This window comes from Chlorocebus sabaeus, chromosome 20, assembly GCF_047675955.1.
Source record: "Chlorocebus sabaeus isolate Y175 chromosome 20, mChlSab1.0.hap1, whole genome shotgun sequence".
Lineage (NCBI taxonomy): Eukaryota > Metazoa > Chordata > Mammalia > Primates > Cercopithecidae > Chlorocebus > Chlorocebus sabaeus.
In genome coordinates this window covers 111,069,656-111,081,418 of record NC_132923.1, presented here as the reverse complement: position 1 = coordinate 111,081,418, position 11,763 = coordinate 111,069,656, and the positions used below count along the sequence as shown (strand labels likewise).

Here is an 11,763-nt window from a genome sequence, read left to right as displayed (position 1 = left end):
CCCGCACTGGCTGTGTGACTTCCGGAAAACGACTCCACCTCTGAGCCTCAGTTTTTTCATCCATAAGAATGTGGCACAGCAATGATCGTCTCTCTCTTTTTTTTTTTTTTAAGCTGGAGTCTCGCTCTGTTGCCCAGGCTGGAGTACAGTGGTGTGATCTCAGCTCACTGCAACCTCTGCCTCTGCCTCCCCGGTTCAAGCGATTCTCCTGCCTCAGCCTCCTAAGTAGCTGGGATTACAGGCAAAACCACCATGCCTGGCTAGTTTTTGTATTTTTAGTAGAAATGAGGTATCGTCATGTTGGCCAGGTTGGTCTCAAACTCCTGGCCTCAAGTCATCCACCTGCCTTGGCCTCCCAAGGTGCTGGGATTGCAGGCGTGAGCCACCGTGCCCAGCCAATGACTGTCTCTTGAGAGGGGTGTAAGGACTTGGTACACAGCAAAGCCCACGATCAAGTTCCTGGGGCCTGCCATGGCTTGGGTAGGGGGTAGGAGTGGGGTAGGGGAGGTTGACTCCCCTGAGATTGTAGTGGAATGGAGCACCCGCCGACAACCCCCCACCCCACTCCAGGCCAGTGCTTTCCACAGACTTCACAGACCTGGAGGGGCTGAAGGACCCACCTACCTAGAACACAGGCAATCAGGATGACAGTGCTGGGAAGGCACAAAGAGGTCATTTCACAGATAGAAAGATAGAGATTCAAAGTGGGAGGCAAGTGACCAAACCCACCTCCTCCCACCTTGGGCCAGAACAGTCAAGACAAACTCAGCACTGCCCCCGAGGAGGCCCGGAAGCCCACCTAGCTCCTCAGTGAGGCAGCCTCAGGCCGCAGAGTTCCCTGTCTCAAGGATGATAAAAGTAACCAGACTTCAACAACCACAGGTACTTGGCCAACTGGCTCTTGTTCTCAACCCCGTGAGGGAGGCATCAACCCTGTCGGTCTACAGATGAGACTGGGGCAGAGGCCAACTCGCCCAAGGCACTTGCTTACAATGGCAGAGACAGACCTTGTGACACAGGACTCTGATAACTGGGCATGTTGTCTCCATGAGTCGGGGACAGATCTCCCCTCTTGCATCTTGTAAACACAAGCCACCCCTAAGTCAGGAATCTTCACACACAAGCCCCAGGAAGCCACGGTCTCCCTCCTAGCTGGCCTCTGGGCCAGCGCAGCCCCGCTTCTCTCCCTCTCCCTCCACCATGCCAGGCTCCGACTGGGTCAGGCCAGGTAGGCAGCAGAGCTGGCCCAGCCATATCTTGCTGGAGACTCTGAATCCCCTGGGACACTCTCAGGGCAACAAAAGTGCCAAGGGGCTTGGAGGCTGTTAGCGCAGAACCCAAACTGAAATCTCTCTACCCTCCACCCACCACCTGTGCCAAGGTTGTGTTTTGTGTTGGCACAGCTGAGGGAATAAGAAAGAGGAAACCTGTCCCTTACCTAGTAAGAGGCCTCTCCCCTCCAGGAAAGGGAACATTTGGCTCACAGCTGAAGTGACTGAGGCACAGACAGGCCTCAGGTGCCTCCTGGCTCCCTGCCTCAGGGAGGCTCAAATGAGAGTGTGAGGGTCCTCATCCCTGTGCCTATTGCTATAGGCAGAGGGAGGGGCTCAGATTCATAAAGGCAAAGGCCAGCCAGGCTGAGAATGGGGGATGAGGCAGGCAGTACGGGTGCGCTGGGGCCAGCCTCCCTTTGGACGTCCCATGGCTCACCACCTTTGCCCCTGCGAGTGGTAGAACGACATTTGCTTAGGATTAGGCCCAAATACAGCCCTTCCAGAGCTGGCCCAGGAGCTGGAAGAGCAGGGTCACACTAGCTTTATACCCGCTGCGTCCCCACCCTGGCGCTGGCTGTAGTCAAATGGGGAGGCCGGGAAGAGCTCCATTCCTGGAGTAGGACAAGGCTCTGCACTGAACATGGAGCAGAGGTCAGGAGGGGGACCCGGTTTATAACACAGCTGGGGCAGGCAAAGTCCTGGCTGGGCCTGGGGAACACTCAGTCCAGCCACCTGCAGTTCCTGTCCATGCCCCAGTTGGTGCCTGGCTGGGCAGTCAGTCCAAGGGGCCCTGGCATGCCTGACAGTCCTTCATGTCCTCCGAGTAGTCCTCGATCTGGATGGTCACGGTGTGGAAGTGGAACTTCCCTTGGAGGCGGCTGCTGGCTGTCTTCAGCACAGCCTGGGCGTCTGTATTCTGAGCTGGGGACCGAGAGGACACAGCTGGGGAAATCATTTATTCTGGCCCTTTGGAACCATCAGGAGCCTGAATCTTATCCCCATCCCCAGCAGAACAGGATGGGGGACCATGAACATGGAGAAGCCCCCAGATTCTACTCCTCTGCCAGGTAGCCTCCCAGACCAGACCTGGCTCATGCCTGAAAGAGCTGGTAAAGCACTGGCCTTAAGGCCAGGAATCTGCCACCTACTGCCATATACTAGCTGTAAAAGCCTGGGCCAGTAACTTTACCACCCAATGCCAGCCTCAGTTTCTTCATGGATAAATGAGATTGTGATGATCAGATGGAATAATGCATATCACGTACTCAGCATGAGGCTGGGCTTGATGCATGGGCACTGTGAGCATCTGGATCACCTGGACCCTGTGGAGATGGCACCAGGCCTTTGGCTGCCTGTCTCCCACCCCACCCTGAGTGTCCCGAGCACTCACCAATGGCAATGTGGACAGACAGAACAGGCTGGGCCACGGTCAGTGCCCAGATATGCAGGCTGTGCAGGGCTTCCACCCCCTCCACCGACAGCAGCAGATCCCGCACAGCTGTGAAGTCCACGCCCTTGGGGGTCCCTGAGGATGGCAAGCACAGGGGCTAAAGGAAACTGCCCCTCCCACGCCTGCCCATTGGTGCGGGGCTAGCTCCTGGTCCTCAGGCGTCATCCCCTCAAAGAAGACCTCCTTGGCCTGCAGGTCTGAGGCTGCTTTCACTTCCCAAGCTCTCCGCCCTATCACTTTGTTATATTTCCTCTCCACTCTTAACACTGAAATTATGTATGAATCTACTTATTGTCAGTCTCTCCCTCTAAAATGGACACTCCATGAGGGCAGGACAGTCTCCTTTGTTTACCACAGTATCCTTGGTGCCTAAAACAGCACCTACTCCATAGTAGGTGCTCAATAAATATATTTTTTGGTTTGTTTTTAGACAGAGTCTTGCTGTGTCACTCAGGTTGGAGTGCTGTGTCTCGATCTCGCCTCACTGCAACCTCCCTCTCCCAGGTTCAAGCAATTCTCCTGCCTCAGCCTCCTGAGTAGCTGGGACTACAGGCGCATGCTGCCACGCCTGGCTAATTTTTGTATTTTTAGTAGAGACAGGGTTTCACTGTGTTAACCAGTCTTGTCTCGAACTCCTGACCTCAGGTAATCTGCCTGCCTCGGCCTCCCAAAGTGCTGGGATTACAGGTGTGAGCCATCGCACCTGGCCAATGAATATATTTTTGAATGGAAAGAAGGAAAGAACAGATCCTGAGAATCCTTGGACCCACCCAGGGCACAATCATCATCTTCATCATGATCGCTTTTATCTGGGTTAGCATATTCTTGGAGAAAAAGCTCTGACCCGCAGCTAAATACTGCTAAGCCCAGGCCAGCATCCTACTCCATTCCAGACTGACCCTGACCACGCGGAGGCCTGTGACCCTGGCCCAAGACCCCAGGCCTAGAGCATAAGGAAGCCAAGGTGCAGGGCCAGGTGTGGTGGCTCACATCTGTAACCCCAGCACTTTGGGAGACCAAAGTGAGACGATTGCTTGAGCCCAAAAGTTTGAGACCAGCCGGGGAAACATGGTGAGACCCCCATCTCTACAAAACATTGAAAAGTTAGCCAGACATGGTGGCATGCGCCTGTGGTCCCAGCTACTTGGGAGGCTGAGGCAGGAGGATTACTTGAGCCGGGAGGTCGAGGCTGCAGTGAGCCATGGTGACGCCGCTGCACTCTAGCTTGGATGACAGAGCAAGATCCTGTTTCAAAAAAAAAGGTAATTCAGGGCAGACCAGATCATTCTCCACCACTGACTGTTCTCCAACCCCACAAAATACAGCCATGTCCCCCCCAGGGTATGGCATTGTTTGGTCCCTGAGATGTAGGAAAGGCCTGAGCTGCAATGGATTAAGTAACTTTGTCCAACGCTGACCGTCCTTCTCTGAGCCTCAGTCTGCCCCTCTGTGCAATGGGAAGCATAATCCTCACTCCCTCTCCCTGAGAGAAGGCAGCCAGAGCCTGGGAAATGTATAGGGGAGAGCTGGAGAGCTCCAGATGCTACAGATGTCCCCCAGAAGCCACCCGACTAGGCAGAGGAGGCACCCCTGGGGGTAGGGGGAAGGGAAGACTGGGGCTGGGGTGCGGTTCCGGGAACTGCCACACCTAAAAGCCCAGGCTCTACGTGAAGATCAGCCTGGGGGCCCCGGGAGGTTTTCCAGCCGATGCCGGGGCTCCAGATCCCGGCTCCCTGCCATGTGCTGGGATGCCGCAGACACACACATACCTTATCTGAGCTGATCTAGAGCTTGAAAGCCAAGAGCAAAAAGGGAGCCACAAAGCCCAGGTTACCTTCCATCAACACGAGGATCACATCTCTCAGGATGGTCAAGGTTGTCCCCAGGACCAGGATGGAGAAGAAGAAGGTGCAGATGGGGTCTACATACTTGTATTCCGGCTGCAGGAAGAGAGGAAGACAGACCTCGGTTAACCATCTAACACCTCAGCTTCCCTTCTCCCCTCCCACCCAGCACTGTTGGAGAGAGGGGCTCTCTCTGCTGGGTGGGCATGAGCCTCACCCTGGCCCTGCCTCCCAATTTTCTGCTCTTTATTTCACATCTGCAAGAGCAGACAGGACAGACCACAGTTCAGGATAAGGCAGTCCCTTCCCACCCCTCCTTCTCAAGAAGCTGAGACATGGACAGAGCAAAAAGGCATCTTAGATACCATCTGATCTGCCATCCATCCCCATTTGACAGATGGGGAAACTGAGGCTCCATTAGAGCCAGCACCTCACCCAACAAGACATGGCTAGCAAGGAGGAGAGCCAAGCTTCAGAGCAAATGCCTGCCTCTTTCCACTACAGCTCCCTGCCTCTATGTGATAGGCATTGCCCAGGGTTTGACAACACACAGTCGTAGGTTTGAATCTGCCTCTACACCTTACCAGCTGTGTGACACTGTGCAAGTCACTGAACCTTTCTGAGCTACAGAAAACACTACCACCTCGCCCTTCAGGTTCTTGTGAAGATCAGAAGTGCTGACACTTGGTAAGTATTGGATAAATGTTCCTTTCCTTTCCCCACCCTTTTCCCCAGAACTGGGAGGGAGTCCTGAAAAGGACCCCCTGTAGAGAGGATATTCAGGTGGTCTACACTCCCCTGACACCCCCACCACTTTGTGTCCCAGCTCTGACCTTGAAGTATAAAATATAGGCTGCCACTAGGACGCCCATGCTCTGCAGAAAGTCCCCGATCACATGGATGAAGGCAGCTCGGACACTGGGGTTCTCCTCCTGCTGGTTGGTGGTGCCATGGCTATGTCCATGGCCAGACTGGTGAAGCGTCAACCCCATTCTATGAAGCGGAGACAAAGCCAAGGGCTCACTGAGGTCGCAGATGGAAGTCACCTATTAGGACTAGCCAATTCATAGGGCAAAAATCTCAAGCCCCCAAACCTTGTGATCTCTTTGGCCATGTGAGAAGTCCAACCCACGTGGCCTTGGTTCAGAGAGCCATGGGAGATAGGGCTCAGTGCCAAACCAGGCTGAGTCTGGGCACAACAATGCCACGAAGCCAAATCTCAGACCAGGAGGGCATTATGAAGGTCACTGTAAGTTCACTCCATCATGTCACGGATGGGGAAACTGAGGCTTCTGAACAAAGGAGAGAAACAGCCCGAAAGAGACACCCATTGTCTCTGAGACCAATTTCAGACGTGGGTTCTGCCCCTAGGGACAGCTACTCCTGCAACAACTGGCCTCTTCCTGCCCCATTTGAGGTATGAAGCCACCAAGGTTAGTCCCTGACATGTATTAGGGAGTGGGTAGAGTGGATGAAGACTCAGATTTACAGTTCTCAGTGTTCCTGGCCCAGGCCTAAGGTAGGACCCAGGTGTTCCAGGTGCTAGAGCTCAGACCATTAGGGAAGTTCTGTCCCTGTGGCTGATGCTGGAAAGTGGCATGGTCTCTTTCTGCAAAGCAGACATAGGTGTGGGTGTGAGAGGCGAGAGGAGGAGGGGAGACGAGGGGAACCAGGGCCCCACTCACATGACGTTCACAGCCACAGCACAGCCCGACGTGATCAGCATGGTCCCCCCTTCGATCTCATAGTCCCCAGAGATCAGCCGCTCCACAGCCAGGTACACCAGTACCCCAGTCACGACCCAGATGGACAGTACAGAGACCAGCGCTCCCAAGATCTCTGAGGAAGAACCCAACCCCAACACCCACCTTGGCATGGGCCTGAGGCTAAGGAGGCTTCCCCCTTCCTTCAGGATCCTCCCCACCCACCCCCCACACAAAGTCAGGGCCTGGGTCCCACTGGGCTCTGCTGAAGCTATGGCCAGCATGGCTGCCCCTTACCCCACCCCTCATATATGTGGGAATGTCAGAGCTAGAAGGAACTAATAAGTCATTATCTGGGTCCACTTTTTTGTTGTACATGTAAAGAAGCTGACTTATTAAAATGTATGCCTTTTGTTCAGCTAGTAAACCGAGGCTTCTGGGGAAGAGAGGCTGGGCCATCTCCCACAAAGAGGAAGGTGACGATGCAGCCCGGGGTGAACGGAAGAGAGGTTAAATCCTATACCTTCCAGCAGCCTTTGCCAGCCTTCCCCTTCCCCCAGAGCTGATCCACAGAGTTATGTGCAGTGTTAATGCCATTGTCATTTGTTCTTGAAGCTTGGCTACTGCACTTCTTAGGAAGGTGAACTTTGCTTCCCCGCAGACTGAGAGCTCCTGGATGACTGGGACCAGGGCTTCCCCATCAGACTACGATTTCCCAGAGGACAGAGGCCATGGTTGACATCCTCTTGCCCCATTCAGATCACCCTCCTGACCTCACTCAGGGGAGGAATGGGGGATCCACCCACTACAGCCACCTAAGAACCCTTGTTCTAACCCACCCTCTTTCTCAACCCCATCTCCAGCCGAGCCGCGACCCTCACCAGCTCTCTGCCAGCCGAAGTTCATGGTCTTGGTGGCTGGCCGGGAGGACATCCAGAGGGAGAAGAGGCTGATGAGCATGCTGGCAAAGTCAGTGAGCAGGTGCGCTGCATCGGTCATGACAGCCAAGCTGTGTGCCAGGTACCCACCTGCAGGGTACAGGGTCTTTATCAGCTCCCCAGAGAGCTGGCTCCCAAGACTGTGTGCAGCAGGGAGACCACAGGCTCTGGAAGAAGACATTCTGGCCTCAAGATCTCTCCACCCATGAGCTGTACACCATGACAAGTGACCTACTCTCTCTGAGCCTCAACTTCCACTCTCTATGAAATGGGCCACCAATATCTACTTAGAGGGTGAATGTGCACATCAAGTTCAAATAGGGACTGGAAAGCATGGTAGATACTCAGTAAATGCTCTTTCCTTCTAGGAATTCAGGCTTTCCCTTAGCTACTAGTTGTGCGTGATCTTTGGCAAGTTACTTAACCTGAACATGCCTCAGTTTCATCATCTGTAAAACAAGGAGAATAACGTCACCTATGTGATAACACAGGTTGTTGTTAGACCTGAATCAGATAATGTGTATATAAAGGCTTAGCGCAGTGTGTGTTCGGTAAGTGGGGCTTTTAGTGTCAGTATTGCTGGGAATAGTCTATCCATGTGCTAACTTCATTTAATTAGCCCAAAAGTGCTTACCAACGACTTCTCCGATCATGAAAAACAGGCAGATGGCAGAGGCTACATAGAGCTGGCGCCGGGCCTGCCCCTTCTTGGGGTCACAGTGACTGTCGGGACCCTTCTGAGCATGGCAGTAATGGTTGCTCTGGGCAGCCAGCTCAATGGCCTGCAAGTCCAGGCCAGGTCGGGGCAGAGGGATCCAGCTAGCCCCGTCCTGCCACAGAGATCCCATGTATGACCTGACCAGAGAGAAAGAGAGGGAACGCTCAGCTCTGAGATGGGGTAAGGAGGGCCGACTCTAGTCCCATTTCTCTGTGAGGCCTTGTGTCCACTGGGAAAAATAGCTAAGGACTCTCCCAGTGTCCAGTGGAGCGCGGGGAAGGAACAGAGCGCCGGCTCTGGGAGAAGAGCAGGCCCCCTTCAGCGCACTTGGGACACAGGGCCTCCCTAGGGCGGGGCTGCCTGGGGCAAAGTACTGGGCAGGGCAGGACTCAGGCGGGAACCACCACTCCCCCGACCCCAGGCCCCCCGCCGGCAGGGGTCAAGATCTGTGCGAGGACCGACGGAGAGACGGTCCTTGGGCCACAGCTCATTATCTTCTTTCCCTCACCTCACTCCCCTGCTCCTGCGTGGTACCAGCTCAAGCCGCCGCCAAAACCAACCACTGCTAGGATGGCAAACGCGGAGGTGCGTCGGCTGCCGCCCAAATTCCCGCCTCTCCCCAGGCTCTCGCCTTACCGGACTGCGGGCCTGGCGTCCAACAGGTGCTGCTTCTCCGTGGCGTCCATGCAGGCCCGCGCCGGGTCCCGGCAGCCGCGCGGCCGCCCCGCCGAGTGCGCTCTGGAAGTTGCTCGCGGGACTCCAGGTGGCTCTCACGCACCTGTCTGGAGGGCCCCGCGAGCTGCGCTCACTCCGGCCCGGCTCCTGCGGCCCCTGAGGTCCCCCAGCTCCCGCTGCTGTTGCAGCTCCGGCTCTGGCTCCGCGCGCCAAGCGCTCCAGTGTCTCGGGTCCGCCGCTGTGCCCCGCGGCCGCCGGCTTTATCCGGCCCTCGCCAACCCGTGTGAAGCGGCTCTCGGCGCGTCGTGTGCAAAAGCCCGCGGGGAAGAGGGGGCGGTGGCTGGCTGCAAAGGGCGCCCGGCTGTGGCCCCGCGCACCTGTGCCTGCGCCCGTGGGGCCTGCGGAGCTCACCTGCCGGCCGCGAGAAGCCTACCAGCCTTAGCCCGGCGCGGCGCCCGGTGTTGCTGAGTGAGGACGGGGTGACAGTTGCGCCCCCTCTCCCGCGCTGGGTGGGCCGCGTCCCCACCAAAAAGTTCTAGTCTTTGGTTTGTAGAAATCCGCTTTGGTGGTCCCGACGGCAGGAATGTGGCTCCTTGCTTCGGAAGAGGGTCTCCAGAGGCTACTGGGGCCGCGCCTGCCCCCTCTGACTGGCGGCTGTCCTGGGCTTGATCATGTTCCCTCTCAGGCTGGAGACTCCCCCCCCTCTCCGAGGTCGGCTTGCATTCCCGCCCTCCTGCTAGGAGGGTCCTGGGGTGGGCTGTGCGGCCCTCAGGCTGGGGCAGTGTCTCTCCCTGGGACCGGCTGGGACTGATGAACCCATCCTCGCCACTGAAGCAGCGCCAGCTCCTCCTCTCCTGCGCGCAGGAGAATCTGGAGTGGCCGACTTTGTCTCCACCCGCACAGAGAAGAGTGTCATCGGCAGTCACCATCGGGGCAGAGCCGACCACCGCCACTGCTGCCACCCCTTCCCCGCAGCGGCTCCTGGGAGCCCCAGGAAGCCCGACAAGCAAGCCTGGGAGATGCAGGCAGAAGGTGCCACCGTGTTGGTACCGCTGGGAGAAGCCCTGTCCTTCCTGGCCAGCTTGGTGCCCTACCCACTTGAAGCAGCCTCCTTCCCTGGCGGTTCTTGGGGATTGGGGAGCCTGTGGCCCCCACACTGGCCTCTGACAGGTGCCCTCTGTGTAGAAAGAAGCTGCTGGAGACCTTCCTGTCTGTTCGTCATCCCCGGCACCCTTGTCGCCAGGACCATAGGCTTGGTGGGTATGGTCTTTCACAGAGACAAGAGTCAGAGGCGCAAGCCTCTTGCCCACACCACTGGGGACAGGAAGGCGCTCTTTCAGTCTCTCCTCTTGTAGGAGATAGGGTGCCAGGAGGGAGGTGCACCTGTTCTGCTTGGGTCTGCACTGAGTGCCTCTCTGCCTTCTCTGGACTCTGGTTTTCTTCTGGAAAGCCTCAGACACCCTGGTTTTCTTCAGGTTTACTCTGAGCATCTGCAGGCTCAGCATTACCTGGAGAAGGTGTTACAATGCAGGTTACAGGTCCCTGCATCAGACCAACCGAACCAGAATCTCTGGGTGTGGAGCCTCAATATTTCCAAGATTCAGTAGGTCTGGGGCAGGGCCTGGGAATCTGTATTTTTAAAATTCTCATTTGGTGCTATTATGGCATTATTGTTCATTTTTATGTATAGTGTTTATGATTTTTGTTTTGTTTTGTTTTGAGACAGAGTTCGTTTCTGTGGCCCAAGCGCGACTGCAATCTCAGCTCACTGCAATCTCTGCTTCCCTGGTTCGAGTGATTCTCCTGCCTCAGCTTCCTGAGTAGCTGGGATTACAGGTACCCACCACCATGCCCAGCTAATTTTTGTATTTTTAGTACAGACAGGGTTTCACCATGTTGGCCAGGCTGGTCCTGAGGTTATGATTTTTTAAAAGGAAAACCTTTATCTAAAGTATTTAGGGATAAAATGTCTCTGGGATTTGCCTTAAAATAATCCCAGCGGGGAGAGTACGGGTACTGGTAGAGAAGAAACAAATATGTCACCAGCTGTTGAAACTGAGTGATGAGTAAATGGGGGTACACTATAACTATTCCCTCTACTTTTCAGTATTTAAAAAATGTTGGCTGGGTGCAGTGGCTCATGCCTATCATCCCAGCACTTTGGGAGGCTGAGGCGGGCGGATCACCTGAGGTCAAGAGTTCGAGACCAGCCTGGTCAACATGGCAAAACCTCGTCTCTACTAAAAATAAAAAAATTAGCTGGGCATGGTGGCAGGCACTTGTACTCCCAGCTACTCAGAAGTCTGGGGCAGAAGAATCACTTGAACCCGGAAGGCAGAGGTTGCAGTGAGCTGAGATCATGCCGTTGCACTCCAGCCTGGGCAACTGAGAGTGAAACTCTGTCTAAAAAAAAAAAAAGAAAGAAAGAAAGAAAAAAGTTTCAGAATTGGAGAAAAATAAACCTTTCCTGGCGATTCTGATGTAGCAGCCCATGGAACTGTATTCAAGATTCATTGGAAGAACCCCCTTGAAGCCAGCTTTCCTGTCTTGCAGCATGATTTTAAAGGAAGCATGTTGATCAAGAACCCTTCATACCATCTTAAGTGTTCTAGTTTGCAAGTACAGGAAGAGCCCTTTCTATGGCAAAGGAAAGATCCCCTTAGTTGCAATTAACAGGTAGCTTCCTGGAATTTAATCTTTAACTGATTACCCAAAGTCTCAACTGCTCTCTCTTCTTTTCCATAAGTGACAAGATATGGGACTGAAATGCTTGTTGCTTACATGGTCCGTAGCCTGGAGAAGTCGCAGAATGTTCACACATTATAACACTGATTATTGTGATTTCAGGGTGATGTAAGCTTCTGTCTTTCTAGCCTCAAATTTCTCCTTCTGGACTCAAATCCCTTCAGTTTTCTATGGGAGGATACTTTAGGAGACCAAACCATAAAGAAAAACAAGTATGTGATTGTCCAAAAAAAAAAAAAAAAAAATTTGACCGCTCCTCTTTCTGCTACCCCAATCAGAAAGAGGGGCTGTGATGTGGTAGAGGGGCACATGGAGGGCTTCTGAGGGCTGGCAATGTTCTTTTTTTTTTTTTTTTACCTGAGTGGTAGTAACACAGGGTTTTGTTTTACAATAGGTTATTAAACTCCACAACTAGT

General features: G+C 54.5%; 1 protein-coding gene across 1 annotated transcript; it reads right to left on the bottom strand.

Moving 5' to 3' along the window:
• Window positions 1–883: 883 nt before the first annotated feature.
• SLC30A2 (solute carrier family 30 member 2) lies at window positions 884–9,492 on the bottom strand. The gene is made up of 8 exons (XM_007979941.3): window positions 8,564–9,492; window positions 7,844–8,064; window positions 7,153–7,299; window positions 6,254–6,407; window positions 5,402–5,561; window positions 4,559–4,664; window positions 2,665–2,799; window positions 884–2,195 (listed from the first exon to the last, which is right to left on the bottom strand). The coding sequence occupies exons 1-8, from the start codon at window positions 8,611–8,613 to the stop codon at window positions 2,050–2,052; spliced, it is 1,119 nt and encodes a 372-aa protein (XP_007978132.1). The 5' UTR covers window positions 8,614–9,492; the 3' UTR covers window positions 884–2,049.
• Between the last annotated feature and the right edge of the window lie 2,271 nt (window positions 9,493–11,763).